The 21,985-nt window shown below is 38.1% G+C and overlaps 1 protein-coding gene across 5 annotated transcripts; it reads left to right on the top strand.

Moving 5' to 3' along the window:
* Nucleotides 1-1,068: 1,068 nt before the first annotated feature.
* Nucleotides 1,069-19,409, top strand: ube2w (ubiquitin conjugating enzyme E2W (putative)). Of its 5 annotated transcripts, none has more exon segments than NM_001016132.2 (6): nucleotides 1,069-1,126; nucleotides 7,106-7,197; nucleotides 11,682-11,784; nucleotides 14,012-14,167; nucleotides 16,666-16,741; nucleotides 18,243-19,399. In NM_001016132.2, coding segments are annotated over 6 exon segments (456 nt in total). In that variant the 5' UTR covers nucleotides 1,069-1,111; the 3' UTR covers nucleotides 18,257-19,399.
* Nucleotides 19,410-21,985: the final 2,576 nt, after the last annotated feature.

The raw sequence follows: 21,985 nt of genomic DNA, 5'->3' as shown, positions 1-21,985 counted from the left end.
GATACGTCATTAAGATCTCAGCAGAAAACAGGTTAAAAAAACTGAGGACTGAGGTATCTATCCTGACTGCTTCCAAAGGGGTGCCAAGCTGACCAGGTGCATTTACCCTGCCCAGACTCTAAAGGAGGTGGGATAAACAGCTGTTCTGTCCTCAGAGTATTACTATCGTATACCATCTGTTGGTGAGTATTTGATCTAACCCTGCATTGCTACTTGTCTTTGACAATAAATCTGTGCTATAGTTTAACTGCAAGAACCTGCGTCTATCTTTACTAAATTGCATTGCAGACAGCTACAGTGAGTTGTAGTTATACTACACCCTAGCTCTGCTGGTCACTTCCATCTAGCAAAGGCCCATCCTGTTTAAGAGAGTCACATGTAGCCCATGCTCTAATACCTATACTAGCCTGGGTTTGACTATTTTATAGCCAAATAGCGGCTACATAAATTATCCCTGTCAGAAATGATTGAGTTACACTGACCTATTTCCTTTTGACTGAAGCAGTCATTAAGCAACAACTCTTCTTCTGTGCAGTGACTAAACCTAACAGCGCTCTAAAGCTGGCCATACACGCACCGATACTAACGTACGAAACGAGGTTTCGTACGATATTCGGTGCGTGTATGGCATGTCGGCATGTCAACCGATATCGCAGGAAGCTGCTGATATCGGACAACTCGCCGATCGGCCAGGTTAGAAAATTTTGATCGGGCACCATAGAAGGCGCCTGAGCAAAATCTGCGGTCAGGGCTGAATCGGCAGAAGGAGGTAGAAATCCTATTGTTTCTACCTCCTTATCTGCTGTTTCAGCCCTGACTGTGTGTGGCGGATCTGACGATGTTTTGTGCGACCATCATCCTCATATCGCCACGTGTATGGCCAGCTTAACACAAGCTCAGGTTGCAGCGAAACAATCACTACAAGTCCATGTCCTGCACACACAGACTATATTTGCCTTTAATGCCGCACTGCGCATGCCCAGAAGGACAAGCGCTGAGCCAGTGCGCCTGCGCAGCTTTACTCTCACAAGGGCGCAGGCAGTTCCTTGTAGATGACGTAGAGTCACGTGAGCGGTAGCGTCGCCCAAGAGGGAGGGGGTGGGTTTCCATCATGGCGTCAATGCAGGTGAGTGTTATTAGAGTTTTAAGCGGAGCGACCCGGATCTTCGCGGCTGGCAGCGGAATATTACCGGGAGTGGGAAGTGGGCTCTATGGAGAGCACTGCCAGCCGTGGTTTGTGGGTTTGTTTCTGCTTCTCGTTACTCCTGACATTCTTTTCTGGCTTCCCTATCTGTGTCCTCTGCAATTACCTGCCAGCTTCAGGGAACCTTCCGCTCAGAACGGCTCCCCTTGTCTCCGTGGGGATGCGGCTTGGCAGCTCACCTGTATAGCTGGTGTGGGAGGTGCGACGCTCGGTGTGCCAGCCTGCTAACTTTACACCCCCCCTTCCTATCGATAGCCTTGCCTGCCGTAGCTTCTGGGAATTGTAGTTTGATAATAGCTGGAGACCCATAGGCTTGACAGCTCATTGGGAACATTACATATTCTCCTCTGTACCTTCAACGTTCTGTGCGGTGGGTCAGGGCTTCTATAAGTACTTTATTTTATAGCTGAATCTGGGGCAGGAACTGGCTGCTATTATGTGTAGGGCAGGGATCAGCCAGCATATTCCATTTTATTGTGTGGGATATGAATCACCCAGCATGTTCCATTTTATTGTGTAGGGTAGGAAATGCCTGGTTATACTGCATCCCCTTCCCCCTGTGTAGGACATTAAGTCCCTGTTATGTTCCAGTTCTTTTACTTGGGCAGTAATTATCCAGTTTATTCAAATCCTTTCCAAAAAGACAGAACAAGCCGGCATTTTCCCTTTACTCCTGTGTATCATTGGGATTGTTATTTTACTTCCTCTTTATACTTTGTGCAAAAATTGACTTTGTTTTTCACTTACCTTGTTTTCTCCATGTAGGGCCATAAAATAAATATTATGGTTGTTTGACATTTATTAGACATGATCTGTCCTGTATTTTGATTCTTACACTGATTTGTGGGATTATCAGTACGTGTATGCAGCCCTGACTGGTATCTATGTATCATGGCTATCAACTGGTTCTTTCATCGGAGGTTGGAAAGTTTCATATGCCGATGCATCAAGTTGGCCGGTGTATGGTGCATAGATGAAGAGCCAGAGTTCCTCTTAACTTACTGATGTTCCGAGCAGAGGAAGAGAAAGGTAGCAGTTACATCTATGACCCCCTTATACAGCTATCTGACTGTTTGGCTGATATTTTGGATACCATCTTAATAATGTAGAGAAGAGCTCTATGGACAGAATAACTTTAGTGAATCTATTAATGTCTGTTACAAGGCCCCTGTGTGCTGTTTATCACATATTACGTTCTGTAATAGACATAAATAAATTCATTAAGCAGTTATTGTGCCTGTTGTGATCTCCTCTTCATTATTAAGATTATGTGAATAAACGGCTCCACCTTTTGGGGATCGATGCGCCAAGCCTGCAAAGCAGTAAGGCTTGAGCGTCTGAGCGCCTATTGTTTGATTCATTTGGATACCATATTGGATTGACCTGTGAGACTGTTCACTGCAGTAGTTATGGTAACAAAATATTTAGAATTGCTAAGAACCTCATTGCGTTATAGTCAATTGAAAATTCCATGGGTTTGAAACACCCTGGATAGTCAAGTGGCAGCTCATACACTTGGAAATTATATACTTGACAGTCAGTTGGAATAGTCTGTTCTAGTTGGAAGGAGACATTACCTGTTTACCCTTATTATTAAATTATTTGGAAGCTTAGTCATTGATAAACCTGGTACATTATCCATATAATTATTTAAGGTTGGTGTTTAATACCGCTTTAATGCAAATTACCTTTCTTGTCATATTGACTTCTTGATAATGTCATTTATTTGATCATATTCTTTCTATATCAAGTTTAATTAATGATCTCTTTTGATCTCAAGGATACTACTTACTTGTATCTAAAGTAAGTTTGTGCATTGATCTGTGTACCTTTCAATATAGAAAGTATCTTTAACAGTTAAAATGAATTAAAACAATATATTCTTTGTAGTTTATATTACATTATAATTTTCACTATAGTTACCCCTTCAGCTCAGGTGCCATATATTATAAGGAAAAGGGCATCTGATAAAACAGTGATCAGTACTTTATATGTCCCTTTTAATAAATGTTTCCTGCCGAACAGTGTTGTAATGGTAGAGGTTGTGCTGAAGGCTCTTGGTAAATGACAGAACTAGCATACAGGCTTTTCCTCCTCCGGGCCCCAAACACAGGTGATTTTCCTGATCCTTTTATGTGGGAGTTAATGCTTTTACTTTTTCAAGGTTTTGAGTTAAATAAAGTTAGTCATGTAGGTAGAATATGTTGTAAGTATCTTGTAGTGTAAATAAAAAATGTTTATTGTGATGTGCAGAATTTGGCTTAAAGCCGAATAGACATGTTTCAACCAACAAGAGGGCCAGTCAGGACCAGTGTCTAGAAAAGATAACCCAGCTGATTTCCCGGGACACTATGCTTTGTATAGTTTGTATGCTTCTGGCCAGTACACCAAACCTTTCTTGGTTCTTAAAAGGAGATTATCCACTTACAATATTGGTACGGTAGGCACTTAGCCTTTGTTAATAAACATCACAGTAACTAGATTTAGAAAAGCAAGAGCAACATAACTACAAAATAAAAATGTAAAAATTGAAACATATAAGACTTGATATGCTCTAAATATTGTAGCCATTAGAGTAAACACACAGTGCCACCACCCAGCCTTTAAAGAGAAGGATTTTTGAAGGTCTGTAATTTTATTTAATCACCTCTTACCTGTGTTACAAAGGCATAGTATGTAAGTAGTATTGGTACACAGCACTTAAATGGATGTATTAATGGAAGAATTGGCTTCTATTTACTTCAAGGATGTCTGACAAGTAGCTGTGTTTAAGCAACAACTACCAGGAGACCATCGCAACACAACAGAAAGGACAACTTACATATTGTTTGGGTTATGGAATGTTAAGTCACATATAGCAGGACACCGGTTTTTGACCTGTCCTTGCATTCCACAAAAGGGACACTATTGCTGATATGTTTGGAGCTGGTATCTATGTATTAGTATATTTACTGATATTATAGGATACAAGCACTGGGCCCTTTGCCATCTTGGAATCACAAAGGATTTTTTGCCCTCTGAGGCAAATTGGAGAGGCTTCAGACGGGGTTGCCTTTTCATCAGCTAGCAGTTAGGCAGTTTTCACTAAACTGTCAAACTTGACAGACATGTATCTTTTTTTTTTTGTTTAAATCTAAATTACTATATTACGAAAAATACTTGTCATAAGTGCTTATTATAAGCAGAAACATTCCAACAATACTTGAGTTTTGGGTCATGTTTTAAAGGTTGAGGAAACCTCCCTAAACCTCCCTCAACTTTTTTCACTATGCATCTTTCTCACCCAGTTCTCTGGAACTGCTGTGATTATTTTGCCCACAATCACTTTGCCCCAGTTAATTACGTTTGCTTGGCCACTTTTTCTTGTTTCTAAGTGTGACTTCCTGATAGCATTGAGGGGATAGTGCTGACTTAAGGGCCTCCCTTGTGTCATTGCTGAAGCCAGATTCAGCTAGTGTGTATCAGGCATGAAGCCCTTGGCATGGGCCAAAATACTTAGGGGCCTGTCTGCTAATGCAGGGATATCCCCATGTCCTAGGGCAGACAATTCAAGCACAATTAATGAACAAACCTCAAATTCAAAGTAGATTTTTCTAAAGCCTCTTCACAGACCTATACTATGACACTATGAATGGGCACGTTCCTTGTGCTTTGCAGCAATTTTTCATGCTTGTCTATCTTAATTTAGCATGGAAATTGACTTTAGACTGCACTGTACTTTTTGCTTGAAGGTATTGGCCGTAATCTGCAAAGTGTTTAATCATTTAACATACAAACAATGCACTGTTTATAGCCTATTAATATACATTCACCTGCATTTAGACCGTGCCATTTCATTAATGAACACTTTACGCCACTGAACTTAATCCCCCTGGACACTTTTATTGTTGTTAAGGCAGCACGCCCTAGAGATCATAAAAACAACTAGAGGAAAGCTTTGCGTTTTGTATCTTTAGTACGTTGAAAGTTAATTCTTAGTGGCTTCAAGGAAAGTAGAGAATTATTACAACATGAGATCAGTCAGCAATGTTTGTTACACTGAGAGGAATATTATACAGGTATGGGACCTGTTATCCAGAATGCTCTGAGCTCATTAAAACATTGGTTAAACCAAACAGGATTGCTTTGCCATCAATAAGGAATAATTTTATATTGGTTGGGATCACGTCCAAGGTACTGTCTTATTACTACCAAGAAAATGGAAATCAATTTTAAAAATCTGAATTAGTTGATTAAAATGGAGATATCATTCCCGTAATTTAGAGCCTTTTGGATAACGGATAATTAATCCTTATTGCTTTATTTGATGATTAATTTGTATTCAATTTAAGGTATGGTGATCTGAATTGCAGAAAGATCCTTTATCTGGAAAACCCTGGGTCCCTAGCATTCTAAATAACAGGTCCCATACCTGTAATATTCTGTGTTAATGCTAAGTTATATTGATTTGTAATTATAGCAATTTGCAGGCTCCTATTCATTTAACATAAGGGGCTGCCAAGTATTCAATGTTTTCTTGCTAAAACCTGGCACACATTCTTCACTTTTTTCTTCTGATGGGACAGGCTGTTTTGCCTTAAACTATGATACTGTGTCGTATCACAATAACCAGCTTGTAAGCTCTCATGAAGTACTGAAGGCCCTGGTTACTAATCAACTTTATAAAACTTCTCATCATTCAAAGTCATTGTGAAAGTGCTGAGTTTACTACTTTACTTACTCTTTGTGGTTCTGAAAACTTACCCCATGAGAAATTCCCATGAGTAGCACCTAGTCACCAGAGAGTGTGTAATAAATACCATGCTGCTTAAGTTCAGTGAGCATCAGTGAGGTGTTGGGTAACATATAATGTTCAGTCAACATCAAAATAATCACCATGCATACCTGGTGTCTAAAGTGAACATGCTCTTGTAGCTAGCCCGGGGCTACCTATTAGTGTTAATATTATACATAAGTTAAAAATATATATGTTGATAAGGGGGGTTGTCCACCTTTTGAGTTAACTTTTAGTATGATGTAGAGTCATATTCTGAAACAATTTGCAATTGGTCTTCAATATTTATTATTTGTAGTTTTGTAATTGTTTCAGTTTTTGTTCGGCATCTCTCCAGCTTGGCCTTTCAGTAGCAGTTTAGTTGCTAGGATCCAAATTACCTTAGCAACCAGGGTGTGGTTTGAATAAAAAGCTGATATATGAATAGGAGAGGACCTGAATAAGAATAAGTAATATAAAGTAACAATAACATCTAAACTGTAGCTTTACAGAGGAATAGTGTGTTGGGTCAGTAACCCCAAGTTGAAAGCTGCAAAGAGTTAGAGGAAGGCAAATAATTCAAAACTATGAAAAACAAATAATGAAGACTAATTTAAAGTTGCTTATAATTGACCTTTTTATAACATACTGAAAATTAAACTTAAAGGAACAATAACACCAAAAAATTTAAGGGTTTTAAAGTAATTAAAATATAATTTACTGTTGCCCTGCACAGGGGGGGGGGGGCAGCCATTCAAGCTGGAGAAGGGAGAAAAGATACAGGTTACATAGCAGATAACAGATAAGACACCATGATATTCTACAGGGTTTATCTGTTAGCTGCTATATAACCTGTGCCTTTTCCCCCTTTGAATGGCTGCCCCCATGACTACACAGCAGGGTTTTATATATAAACTATAGTAATGTTTCTGAAGCAAGCACACAACTTTTACCAGTGCAGGGCAGCCGTACATTATAGTTTAAGTTCTTTAATATATTTTCATTTTTTTTTTTTTTTGGTGTTACTGTTCCTTTAAAGGTGAACCACCATTTTAAGGGTATCCCTTATCTACACTAGGTAGTATGAGAACTATGGTATTTGTGGTGCTGTAATCAAATGGTTATTGATACTCTTTCATGTTTTGTAGAAGCGGTTGCAGAAAGAACTTTTGGCTTTACAAAATGAGCCACCTCCAGGCATGACCTTAAATGAAAAGAGTGTTCAGAATTCAATTACTCAGTAAGTAAGATGGAATTATTTATCTTTCTTTTTATTCCTCCTCCTTGGAGGGCTCAGTATTATAAAAATGTAATTTACTTGGGCCTAGAGAATTTACTTGGTTGTAATTAATAGGAATTTGAGGGAGGTGGCAGATGGGAAGATTAGTTGCCCGTGATAAATCTTTGCTAACGCAGGCGACTAATCTCCCCAAAATGCCATCCCACCAACAAGAATGTAAATCGCCGGTGGGATAGCATATACGTTGCTTCTGTTTTCTGCAGTTTCCTTGTGAGGCAACTTCGAGTGACTTCGGAAGACCAAGGTGATGCCATACCACTGGCAATTTACATTCCTGCCAGTGGGATGGCATTTCGGGGAGATAAGTTGCCCACGGTAGTGAACATTTATTGTGGTGACTGATCTTCCCGCCTACCTCCTCCCTAAATAGGGGGAACAAAGTATTTGCCATCTATTCCTCCTTGCACAGACCGTTTTCTGTGAGGCATAGGGTTTTCACAAGAGAAAGAGTTGCCATCTAAATTGACCTGGCTGATCAATTCTCCATAGACTTAATTTATTTTTTTTTGTAATTATCTTTATACAAAAAAAAAAACAAACCCAAAACATTAATAGTAACTGATATGCATGGGAAGCATATAATAGAAATGCTTACCATGATCATAAATACATTAGATGTTTAAAGGAGAAGGAAAGGCTAATAAAGAGTTAATCTCAAGCTGCAGGCATACCTTCAGTTGACTCAATAGTGCCCTTAAGTCTCCCCATATTTTACCTGTTCAGATGATCAGAAGCCAAACAGGAAGAAAAAACGCTGAGATGTGTAAAGAAAGTTCCCATAATGCCTCACTCCTGCACAGACACCTAGACCAAGTGAACATGCTCAGTTAGACTATGAGTCGGCTTCCTGCTGATTGGCTCAGATCCACATTCCTGAGGAAGGGGGGCGCAGGAGAGAGCAGAGAGCTGCGTGTGTCTGGCACATGAATTACAGACACAAGAAATCTTTTAACAGAGGAGTCAGTGCAGCGTTTCTGTGAGTGCTCATGGCTGTATTTACATAGACCTTTCTGATAAAGCTTACTTAGTTTTTACCTTTCTTTCTCCTTTAAGCAATATTTGTAAAATGCTCTACATTCTTATGAAGTCATGAGAAGAGAATTTTTCCCAGATAAAGAGTTTTAACCAAACATAGTGCCTGCTTCTTTTTGTAAAACAGTAAATGGCAACATAAATAAGAGAGATCCCTATATGATGTAATATATTTGGACGAGGGTGGTATTATCTTTACAGTTAACTTTTTAATATGTTATAAAATGGGCAGTTTTTATAAACTTTTCAATTGGTCTTCATTTTTTATTTTGTTCTTCTGACTTTCTAGTTGTCAAATGGGGGGCACTGACCCCCAAACCATTGTTTTTTGCGGCTATGCACAATTAAACACAGGGGTTATTCCCTTTTGTATCTTACCTGTGTGCTGGAGTGTTCCTGGCTAATTAGTGGGGGTGCCATCCCCTATACTGTGTTAGCGCCAGGTTACTATTTTTAAAGGAGAAGGAAAGGCAAAGTCACTTGGGGGTGCCAAAATGTTAGGCACCCCCAAGTGACTTCAATCGCCTACCTTTTACCTGGTGCCCCTGTTAGGAGAGAACAGCACCAGCCCGGGGTAAGGTAAGCAATTAGTCACTTGGGGGTGCCTAACATTTTGGCACCCCCAAGTGACTTTGCCTTTCCTTCTCCTTTTAAAGGGGCCGGTGTGCATGTGTTCTTACAGTAAGACTGGAGTTGCACCTTCTCTGAAGTTATCTGTTCTCCCCTTTCTTGGCTTTATTTGTTTTGAATAATAAACTCAAGACTCAAGGCTGGTGACCTGCTAGTAACATTACGGTGGGAGAAAGTGCAGGGAGCTGGGTGATGCTGTGACTCTGAGTAGGGTTTAACATTAATTGTACTAGGCCAGTAGTGTATTGTCAGCACACCTTAGGTGTCTGGCCCACAGTGAGATGCACATATCACTAACGTGTTGAGCAAGGGGATACATGTTGGGTCTTTGTATTGTTTTAGGGATAATGTAATTCTTCCAGGTAATGCTAGGTGCTGTTTTACATCCAATAAGGACTTACAATATCTAAGTTGGGATCAAGTACAAGGTACTGTTTTATTATTGCAAAGACAAAGGGAATCCTTTTTAAAAATGTTAATTATTTGATTAAAACTGAGTCTATGGGCGATGGCCTGCCTGTAATTCGGAGCTTTCTGAAAAATGTTTTTTTGGATAAGGGATCCTATACCTGTAATTGTATTGTTTGAATGGTGTGTTAAAAGTAAAATAAGGATGATACTGCTTGATACCTGCTTGCCTTAATATTTCAGTTCTCATGGTTGTTATTCCAAAAGTTTGGTATAAGTGTGAAATATTATGACCACAGTGAATATGCCTAATGAATCAGGGGAACACTGTAATTTCTAAACCTAAGGTGGCAATCTAAAAATGTACTTAATATGAATTCTAGTACATAAGCGCTTTCTTAGCTGAAACTCTTAGAAAAATTAGATCTCCTAAATGTATTTTATCATTTGGGGTTTTTATTTGTACTCAAGGTAGAACAGCAAATGATGTACCAACAATGTCCTTTGTGACTTTGCATCTGAAAATAGAAATGAGAGCCGTTTTTAGAACTCCCTGGATTAGTCAGGAGCCAGGACAGTAGATTAAACTCTGCTCCAGATGGTAGCTTCATAGAAAATGCCTATAATAGCTATGTAGAGTATTATAGCAATTTTAAATTGTCTGACTCTCAGTACCTTGAGTGGAGCTATTTAGTACCAACGATCTAATACATGTTGTGTATTCATCTCTGTCTGCTAAAAATACCATGCTACCAAGGTAGATTATAAAATTTCTGCTGTTCTTCAAAAGGGCACTTACAAAGTGACTGAATTGGCTCCGAATTTCCAGCTCTGAGATATCCAAATTAAGAGACTTCTAAAATTCTTTCCTTCTCATTGGCCAGTCTCTGCGCTAAACCTAGCCATACATGCTAAGATTTGCTGGGAAAGTTCAATGAGCCGATGTGATCTCTGATCCAACAGGAAAATCAAACCTGTCCGATAGACCCCTGACTGATTTTGAATTATTTGAATAAAATCTAGTCTATGGGAGATGGGCTTTTATAGATAAAAGATCACATACCTGTAATATAAAGGTCATGCTACAAGGCTAATACATAAAGGCTCACCTTACATGGCATCTCAGAAATCACTGTATTTTGCATCCAAATTTAGCATCTACTTGTATGACAGACAAACTTTATTTTGTGCTTGATAATTTCCATGAACCCCTTAAACATAGCTTGTCAACAGCGCGCACAAGTTGGCCTAACAAGATTCAAGCTGGCAAGCTCCTATTGACAGCTTTGTAGGCCTGGATTATGCCTGTTACAGGGATGCTGAAGTTCTGGGGTGGTACAGTAAGTTTAGCATTTCTAGCCATATTTGTAACCAAATTAGTTCTCCAGCTTTGCATGTTTTTGGGGCCGTATTTCCAGCTTTTCTCTTTGTTATTCAAGATGACCCTTGTGCACCTTAATTTTTAAACAGATTCTGGCACATTGCAACCTATTCACCATTCTTTTCCTTGAGCCACTCCAGTGTTAACTGCCTTGTGTTTGGGATAATTATCCTGCTAAAAGATTAACTTTCTCCCAAGAATCCAATGTTAGCTGACTTAAACGGTTTTTTTTGACCCCATGTGTTTTATATTAAGAAAACATACTTTTCTGGTATTATTTTTACATAGTGAAGATAAATATTGAAATATTTGGCTTTGTGTGTGATCTTGTCTACACAGATCTAATGAACTTGCCATTAACTTAATTGTTATTTATATTGTATTTCCAATTTATGATTGAGCTGTGAAAAAAAGTGCAGTGATGCCATAAAAGTATCCAAATTTAATATCTTGCATTATAAACCTTTAATGAGCATGAGTAATGGATCTGTGTACATTGACTCCTTTTGTATCATGCCGTAATGCCCAGAGCCTGTTGCCTGGAGCTTGTTACTCCATAACACCCTGTGCTGAGCTAATATTTGCATGCATTGCCCAGGAGAAAAGTGAGCTGCCGCTCTCAGTATTTCCTCCAAGGTTGAGGCATTTATTTAGATTCAATACCTGACAATATTGTGTGCACAACAGTAGCCAATGATATATTAATATTATGTAGTGAAACCTGTGTGTTTGTCCATTCATTTACATGTAGGTTAAGAGGAAGGAGGGAAGATGTTTGGTCACTCCTGTTAGAGCAAGGTGCTCATTTCTGGAATTAGGAACACATCCCTGATCCCTTATTCACACTGGCCAACAGGGCAAGAGGGTTATAGTTTAATTTAAAGGGATTTCTGGTTTGTGTTGGGGTTGTATGTTTGGAAAACAATATTTTTTTTTACAGAACAATTAATATTTCCTATCCGTTTATTTTTAGGTGGATTGTAGATATGGAAGGAGCGCCTGGTACATTATATGAAGGAGAGAAATTCCAGCTTTTATTTAAGTTCAGCAGTCGATATCCTTTTGATTCCCCTCAGGTAATGTTTTTTTGAGCAAATCGTGTACCGTAAGTAAAAACAAAGAATTGCTCATATTCTGCCTTTGTGACTGCAGACCTACAGGATACATATGCCATATCCTAAAAATTTACCGTAAATTATTTAAACAGTATTTTTTTTGTAGGTAGGAAGCATATGTATTTTTTTGTATATACCCCCTCTAGTGATGTATGGGTTGTCCCCCAACACCCACAGGTTTACTCTTAGGTCAAGCAGGTTAGGGTTAAAATTTTCACAACTGTTATGGGTTCAGTAGGGTATGGGTCAGACCGGGGAAGTACACCCTTCCTTTGCTCCTAAGGTTTTCCTGTCTAAGGTGAGCACAGAAGTAGCGTAGAGAGTGAAAAGATGGTTATGGGTTGGGTTCAAGTCTTACAATGGCAATATTTTGTGGGTTAGGATTGGGTGCAACTTAAGCATTTGCGGGTTGAATTTTTCCTGACCCGCATATCACTTAACCTCGTCCCCTGTAAGCTCATTCTGTTGGGCTTATGTAAAAAATGGTGCATGAATAATATCTGAACTTGTGACGATAAATAGAAATGTATTATGGGGCTTGATGTCCCCCTGCTTTTCAGAGAATCTGTGCACCACCCACTATGGAAAGCAGAGGGACTTCAACAGTTACACTGGGAGCCTAGACCAGATAAAGAACTGCTCCCAGTGTTCACAGAGACAGACTATCATGAACTCCTTTCAGTTTGTGGAATCTGGTATGTCTGATGTCTGTGTAAAAAAATAAAATAAAAAAAATAATGGCATTTCAGAATGAGTAAATATCACTAAATCACAAAAATGTTTAACATACTCATAGTTTTTTAGTTTCTCTCAAGAAGCGGGAAAGTATGTAACTTAAATATTTTAGTCTTTTAATTTACATGTTTTACTAAGTTTGAAATGCAAGTATATGTGTGTATTTTATAACTGGTAGGTAGCGATACCTTTTTCTTAAAAACTTAGAATTCCTAGTGGGGTACATACTACTATCTAGGTAGATCTTACTTACTATCTAGTTACTTTCTGTGTGTGTACAATATTTTTTCTTGCTTATATTTGCTTCAAGAAAATATCTATATATAATATAAATCTAAAATATAATTTTATATAATATATATGCACTTGCACAAAAAAATAACTAATGAAACGTAGGGCCAGGGAATGTACATAAATCATTTGACTCCCCCCCCCCCCCCCCCCACTTTTTTTTCTGTGTTTAAGCTATTTAGAATATTGTATTTATTTCCATTGGACCTTTTGTACTTGGCAATAATATTGTATTTACCAAAGGAAGTAATACTAGTTGCTCCCAATGGCCTCCCAGAGACACGTTTTGGAAACACCGAGAGCCTCCTGCTAGCTAGCATTCAACATGGGGCTAACAAACAGTAAATCACAGCCCCTTTGGTTAGGCTTATTTTTATTTTACATGCCAAATTTTAGTATGCATCATTTGTAGTGTTGACAATTATCTGAACTTTATCAGCTCCAGGATCCAAGGTAATTAATTTTTTTTGTGGTTTGTAAATTAGCTACACATTAGAATCAGCCCTGCAAAGACCTAGTAACTGGAGAGGGTAAAGCCTGCTTACCTTTTAAACCTGTTAGGAACCAGACAAATTATTCCTGATGTTCAGTTGCAGTTTGTGTTACATACACAAGGAAGGCCCCCTGTAGATCTGTTTGCTCTAAATGGCACACATAGCACTTTCCTGACCCCTGTTATAAATCAAATGTAACAGGTCAACATCATTAACTGTAAGTTAGCCTCTGGGGAAGAATGGGCACTATAATGGTCAGACTGGATAGGCTAAATATGTTCAGAGTGAGTGCATACTCTTCAGTGCCGCCTGTTTCTTATTCAAGTGCATGGAACTGTGGGTGGCAGTCATGGGCACTTTTCAGCTAGCTAGAAATTACCCCTCATGTCATAAGTTACTATATTCTACTCATATATCCTAAACATTACATGAAAAACAATATTTGCAGTAATATATTATTTTTCATGTTTTGACCCTCTGCATTACTTTTAAATGTACATGCATCTAAAATAGGTATGGCCAACCTGTCCCCCCCTTTAAAATTAACTGATAGAATCCCACAGTAAACATGTGCCATCAGGGTGCTAGGTGCCAGACGTGATTATGATATATGCAGTATTAATAAGCCTGTTATATAACCTTACACCTTGCACATTTCCTCTTTTTAGGTTATGTTTACTGGTGACAACATCCCTGTTCATCCTCATGTATATAGCAACGGCCATATATGTTTATCAATATTAACCGAAGATTGGTCCCCAGCCCTGTCTGTTCAGTCTGTCTGTCTTAGCATTATCAGCATGCTTTCCAGCTGCAAAGAAAAGGTGAGTTTGCCAGCGGCACTGAATCTTTATAGATCATGAGTGAATAGATGGGCCTTTCATGTGTCTGCATGGACATCTGAAATGTATTTGTTTCTGAGAAATCTTGCATGCTAACTTAATATTGATAACTAGAACCAATCAATTCATGTCTCTTTAAATAAATCATTTTTAATGCCACCCAGAGCTTAAGACATTACAGGATGTTACTATTAAGACAAAATGTTAGGCACCCCCAATTGACTTAAATTGCTTACCTTTTACCCTGGGCTGGTGCCCCTGTTAGGAGAAAACAGCACCAGCCCAGGGTAGCTGCAGCGAGCGCTTCCTCCTTCCTGTATCGCTCACGCACGCGCATGCGCATTAGAGTGAAAAGCTGAACTTAAACAGAGAAGTCGGCTTTTCACTCTACTGCGCATGCGCCGGTCCTGGGGTCCCGGCAAAACGAAGCAGGAAGGAGGAAGCGCTCGCTACAGGTACCGGGGTACAAGGTAAGCGATTAAAGTCACTTGGGGGTGCCTAACATTTTGGCATCCCCAAGTGACTTAACCTTTCCTTGTCTTTTAAGGCTGTGATCCCCAACCTGTGGCTTGTGAGCAACATGTTGATGTTGATGTTGATGTTGCTTCCAATGGCCTCAAAGTTGGTGCCCATTTTTTAATTTCTGACTTGGAGGCATAAAGACCACGTGAACCAAGCCTCTAGTAGTCTGCCAGTCCACATTCGGCTCTTATTAACCAATTTGAGTCCTTATTGGTCACCTACTAGGAAAGTTTTTGTGCTTGAGTTGCTCCCCAGCTTGTTTTAATTGAAATTTTTCTCATGGGTAAAATAGGTTGGGGATCCCTGCCTTATGGTTTATAAATGAGACATGTCTTTATAGTAGAGTAATTTTGTAGGATGAGAGCTTTTGCACACAGTTACTAGTTTAACACTTATTTATGCAAAACATAATTCGAGGATTACAATTTTCCCTTGTATAAACCTGTATGACAAAGATGTGAGCTATTGTGGTTGGTAAAAGCTCTCTTTCCCTGGTAATTGAAAGTTAAAGATAAGTAAGTCTGTTTTAAAATCGCCTAAAATTACACTTTAAAGCCCCCAGAATAACCTTTCTCCCTGAACCCAGATTTTTTTGTTTCTCTATTACAAGCAGCTAAACTGCAGCTCTTTTATCAACTTCCTTGTCTAGCATGAAGCCACGCTGCTTTTACTTTCTGAGCTCTTTTTTTTTTCTCTCTGACCACAAAGACCTTAAAAAGGGTCTAAAGGGCATGCTCACGGTCTCTGTTCCAATTAAAATCAATCAAGCATGTGCATGGCACCCCTTTGAGGTCTCATAGTCTGGCAGGGAAGGAGAGCTCAGAAAGCAAAAGGGGCAAGCTTCATGCTAGACACAGGAGTAACAAAAAAACTGCTGTTCAGCTGCTTGTAATAGAGAAACAAAATAAATCTGCATGCAGGAAGAAAGGCATGTTGTTCTGGGGGCTGTAGAGTGTAATTTTAGTGTAAAAAAAAAAGGTTTATTCTTAAAGAAATAAAAATGTAAAACAATTATTTAAAACCTAGAAATTTGAAAGCATGAATTAATAAGGTTTTAAGAACACTTGAACACAACCGACTATAATATATAATATATATATATAATATATAGCAAATAAACCTGTAGGTAGATCAAGCTCCTTATAATTTTTAATTTATTAAAACCATATATATGTAAATTGCCATGCCTTGACATTAAATAGCGCTAAATTGTGGGTGCCAAAGGCATAGATAAAGCAGATTTTTGAGGTTGGCAGTTTAATGTGTGTAGTGCAGTGTTTTTGTCCATAAAATTTACTTGCATATTGGTAATTGTGGATTCAAGTCTCCATTGGGGGGGGGGGGGGGACGTTTTGATCTTTAACCACAGAAGAAAACTCTGCAGTGTCTCTGGACAAGTACATAGTTCTCCATGTTTGGATTAAAGCTGGTGGCACATGGGGAGAATAGCGGCTGCGATAAATCTTTGCTACCGCTGGCAAGAATGTAAATCACCAATGGGATGGCATACGCGTCACTGCCTTATAAGGAAACTTTGGGCGACTGGGAAAACCAAAATGACTCAAATGGCATCCCACTGGTGATTCACATTCTTGCTGGTGGAAAGGCATTTTAGGGAGGGAGTTTGGTTGCCTGCGGCAGTGAAGATTTATTGACCGATGTCCCCCTGTGCCACCAGCCTAAGGGACATAAGTGGAAGTGGGGGGGAAACATATAAACAAGATGTGTGTTTGGGGGCAAGCTGAAGCTTTATTTTCAACTGGCTCCAATGGGCCACATGTTACACAAGGTATCCTCTTATCATTGGAATCATAAGCACAATGTGAGTTTCTGGTACCAGCATTTTAACAATGGTTTTTTTTTTCCCCTAGAAAAAACATTATTTTTTTTAAACTTAGTGCTATGCCAATTTTCTTATAGACATAAACTGTGATTTTATTATTTGTTTATTTTTATAGAGGAGGCCTCCAGACAATTCCTTTTATGTAAGAACTTGCAACAAGAATCCAAAGAAAACCAAATGGTGGTATCATGGTATGTGTTATCCCAGGATATATATTTGTTTTTATATTATGTTCATCATTTATATTGTATTGTATTTCTGATATACTCTATATTGACATAATTTTCTATAAAATATTAACTTACCCTGGCACTTTTTCAGACCCTTCATAATTTGTTGGTTTTTAAAAAAAAAACTACAGTTTTCATTATTCCCTTTTAACAAAGGAGTAACACCCAGAACTAGTATAGAGAGCAGATCACATTGTTAGCATGACAATTTATCACAAGCAACAAAAAAACAAAACTGCTCTGTAAATTAAAAATATATACAGGTATGGGACCTCTTATCCAGAATGCTCGGGACCTGAGGTATTCCAGATAAGGTATGGAGATCCAAATTATGGAAAGACACATAAAGTCTGCTAAAAAAATAATTTAAATAGTAAGTAAACCCAATAGGATTGTTTTGCCTCCAACAAGGATTAATTATATCTTAGCTGGGATCAAGTACAAGATACTGTTTTATTATTACAGAGAAAAAGGAAATCATTTTGAAAAATCAGAATTATTTCATTATAATGGAGTGTAGTCTATTTTCCCAACCAAATTGTAAAAAGGTTCATAATAATTGAAACAGTGGCTTCCAATGTGGGTTATAGTTTCTAGGGAGCTCAAAAAAGTAACTGATGTGCTGCATATACAATTTGTTTTTCAAGTGGCTTTCTAGTACTCTATTGGTGTGCCTTTTATGTGTTTAAAAAACAATATCCAACAAATTGCTTTGCGTCATTTCAGAGCATTACATTGAAGGAGATTTATGTGTATCTATATCACTGGCCTCCACTACTTTTTAGGATAAACTCTGCTCCTCTCTAAAATAATCGCCTTCCTCTCTAAAATAATTTACATATACTCACAAAAACTTTTGTTAAACTCTTTTGTTGATCTTCTCCTCATTGCCTCACTTGTTGTTTTTTTTCACTAGAGCTGTACTCCTCTGGAATTCCCCCCATGTCCTTTTTCTCCCAATCATTCTGCCTTTAAACACTTTCCTTACATGAGCTTATCATCATCCAGAATAGATCTAGAATTCCTTCACTATAAGGTACCACCTGCTAAATGCAATGCTCAGGGCCACGTTTCCTACTTTCTGCCTTCTGATCTTGCCCCACACCTTGTGGGGCACACACCCACCATTTTCTACTTCTAGGATTGATTGTTTGTCTGATGTAAATGTGTCAATAATTAATGCCTTTTGTACAAAAAGCTAACAAGTAAAAACCCTGGCTTTAAGCAAAACCAAGATTGTTTGTCCATATATTGTAATATTTTTAAGTTAGAAATGCCTACCTAGGAACACCAGCTAAATCAAAAACACTACCTTAATAACAAGGGATTCATCAGTATAATGTACATTTATGGTTTGCTTATATTATCCATTTAAGTAAAATGGATTCTGCCAAATATTTGTGACCTTTTTTGTTTAAATGTTAATAACCTTTTGTTTTCTCTTTCTTTCTTCATTGCAAAGATGACACATGTTGATGCCACTGTTGCAGTTTCTTAGAAGAAGATAGTCCTACTGAGTAAATGAGCACTTTGATCCTTCAAGTCTTTGAACTTTAATATTTGACTAGGGGTGATTCAAACACAATGAAGACTACTTCCTTTTTACTGCATTTTTACTAGTGTGCATTGTGAGCGCATGTTGATAGCTGCTTCAGCCCCATGCAGCGGACATGCTTTGTAGTCATACTGGATTAATGCAGGCGTCAGGATGAAAATTCCATTTTATTTTTCTCTTATGCTTTCGAGATTTCCCAGGTCCTCATGTATTGTGCAATAACGATGATAAATGCATGATAGGGCCTCATGGATATGTTTACCAAAAGCTTGGGGAAAGGAGAAACACTTCCTTCGTTGCATTGCCACCCTTGAAATCGGGATACTATGCACTGTGATTGTGGCAGCATGGCTGCACATGCTTGACTGACGACCGTTAAACAGGAACTTTGGATATTTATTAACATGTTTCCTTTATGTCTGTTTGACAAATGTTTTCCGGTGATTGTATTGACCAGGTACTATATCTCATGCCTATGTGAGAATATAAAAAATGTTGTATATAGCTATTGATAGAGCTAGCGTTTAGAGTATAAGATATGATAGGGGTTAAGGCACTGGAGTCAGGGCTTTTTATCTGAAAGGGCAATACTAATTTGCTGCAGTCTTTACATAGGCCTGAATATCATACATTTACTTTTCTTTCTTGAACAGGAGATAACCATAAATCATTGTCAAGCCATCAGCCTTAGCCCTTACTCAACCTCATTTATTTATGTTGAAAGAGAAAAACAACTTTGCCACTTGGATTGTTTTGTTGTCATGTTGTAAATCATGTTAACTAATACAAAACCATATATAGACCTAAAATCTTGTCAGATATTTTCTTGATGTTTCTATCCATGCCTGCAAGCAATTGTAAAGTCACAAACCATAGCACACATATATAAAAGTTTATTTTCTTAATCCACTTTGCTCATACCATCACAATATCCTTCCAAAAAGGCCTGTTCTTTGTTGGGCAACAATTGGTATCTACCGGCTTCATAATTATTATAATTTTTTTCTACACTGAAACACAATTGTCTAAAAGCCGTGCTAATAAATTTCTTTATTTTTATGTTATTTATTCTCATATTGTAGTACAGTGTGTTTTATAAAAGGCGTCTTTCAGAAATATGCATTTCCTTTATAGCCATTGTGGACTTTGTTGACTAACACAACTGTTCATTGTACCAAACAATAGGAACCCTTTCTTGAAACATTAGCAATCATTTTAAGTCTTGTTCTTCTCATAATTTATTTATACAGAGGCTGCATGTTTCCTTCTAAGAACCCAATTGTTTCTGCCTACGTTTGTTCTAAAAATATTTAGCAAAAGGAGAGACTATATTTTCTATAATATGCAAAGCTTTATAAAGGTTGGATATTATTTGATAATTCTTTTTATTCCTGAAAACAGATTTAATTTCTTTCAAGGGTTGAAACAATCATATAAACAGAAGGTGGCATTATATGGACTGACTGTGTATGAAAGTACCAAACAGAATTTTTCTAATTTGACCATCAGTGCAGTTGGCCAGTGGAGTAGTGCCCCTGTCTCAATTGTGCATCTCTCAGTTGTCCTATCAGCATTGCAAGAAAGGATTATAAACACATTTTATATCTAGGTAGAGAGATTATTTTATGGGTTTACTAAACAATCAGATCTGCCCCTTAAGGTCTGTGTACATCCCAAGGTGATCAGGCAAGAACCCAGACTGCCAAATTTTCTAATTAAATTTGAATGGCAACATTTACGGTGCAAAAGGGCAATTCTACTGATTTTTTCTAAAAATTCTCCAAAACCTTTTAAGAGCGACCAACACTGAATCTAACATGTACAAACTGTGCAGAATTCAAAGAGATACCTTCAGTCTGTGGCACCTAGGAAAACACAGAGATTCCATGTACCTACAAGATGGTAAAAGCAAATCCTAATGTAACTATAAGGTTCAGTTATCCGAGCTGTTGAAGATAGTGTTAGAGACTAGGCAATAATCCGCATGTGGCAGACTTTTACATAGAGTGTTTATAGGATCTTCTACTTTCGACCTGTGCATTTCAGAGAGACTTTTTGCCTTTTACACCTTTTTGAGTGTTCTTGGTTTATGACCCCTGCTTTTTCTTCCTTTTTGTATTTTCACTACACGCCATTTTGCTTTCCAATGCCCAACTCTTTACTTATACTTTGTAGTCTTAAGTGGCTATATGTAAGCTTATTAATATTGCACATGATTTCTGCAACATGCCTAAAATACCAAAGTAAGTGGATTTCACTTGCATGTCTTCAAAGATGTTTTAGTTGTATTTTGTCAGTAGCAATCATTTGCAATCACCGAATGTTCTTCTTATGTACTTTTTTCTTAGAATGTGAAAGTTATTTTTTCACATCTTTTTATTAGAAAGTTCTTTTTTTTTTAAGTAGGGCAATGTTTTCAAGCGCAAGGCCAAAATACGATGGCCTAATCAAAACCCCAATCTCAGTACAGTAAAATGGTGGCACTCTAACGCAATTTGACTTACCTGGAGCTAATCTCTCACAATAAATAGACAAATACAATGCCTGCACAGGGTATAAAGCATCCATTACTCCTATTACATAAAAGCACATCTGGAATTTGTAACGAAAAGAAAAAATGTCATGATAATGATCCTTTTGCAATGTTGAGAAAAAAAGCATGACTCCCTAATCAAACAGTGTACAATATGGGGAGAATTCACAAAAATGTTGATAAAGAAAATGTCTTATAAAAATGTAGTTTGTGTGCTGACATTCACAGGACAATTTTCTTTAATTTTTCTGCCTCTACTGACAATTTTCAAATAACGTTAAAAAGTGGGCATGGCTATTACATACAACCTTTTTGAGAATTAGTCATACCCAAGCCATTTTTACACCAAAATGTGTCTGCCATAATATAAATCTTAATTTGGCTCAAGTCTATATAAAGAAAACTTATTGGTGCATAAATGACATTTTCACAGCGCAACTATATATTTTTGCTGCATATACAACAGATACCTTCTGTGAATTTGTTGTGCTTATGATATTTTTACAATTTGGAGACTGACATTTTGAGAACTGTGTACTTAGCAACACTTTTGTGAATACCCCCAATGTGGCCAAAAGTATGTGGATAATCAAACACAACACACCACACCCATATGTGCTTGAAGAAAATTGAATGAAAACCATAGGCATTAATATGGAATTGGCCCCCATTGCTACTGCAATGGCTTCTGCTCTTCTCCTGAGGTTTTCCACTAAAACTTTGGGATGTCTGCAGGGATTCTACCAACAGAGGCATCAATCGGGTCTGGCTCTGACTGTGGGCAGAGGGGTTTTGTTTTGTGCACAGGGACCCTGTCATGGTAAAAACTGAAAATGGCCTCTTAAGCTAGCCATACATATAATGATAAAATCCTACGATACCTTGTTTTGTACAACTTTTGGACCGTGTGTGGACTCCAAATTATTGTCCCGATAATTTTCGTACCATGGCGATCGGTTGTTTAGTTGATCGGACAGGTTAAAACATTTTGGCACACGCAGCACTCTCCTCTTTCCTGCTTCCCCCCCTTAGGAATGAGGATCTGAGCCAATCGGCAGGAAGCTTCCTCAGAGTCTTACAAAGTGAGCATGTACACTGGTCTTGGTGCAGGAGTGAG

Source organism: Xenopus tropicalis, chromosome 6, assembly GCF_000004195.4.
Source record: "Xenopus tropicalis strain Nigerian chromosome 6, UCB_Xtro_10.0, whole genome shotgun sequence".
Taxonomy (NCBI): domain Eukaryota; kingdom Metazoa; phylum Chordata; class Amphibia; order Anura; family Pipidae; genus Xenopus; species Xenopus tropicalis.
The sequence above is the reverse complement of the archived record's forward strand: the minus strand, read 5'-3'. Positions and strand labels throughout refer to the sequence as shown.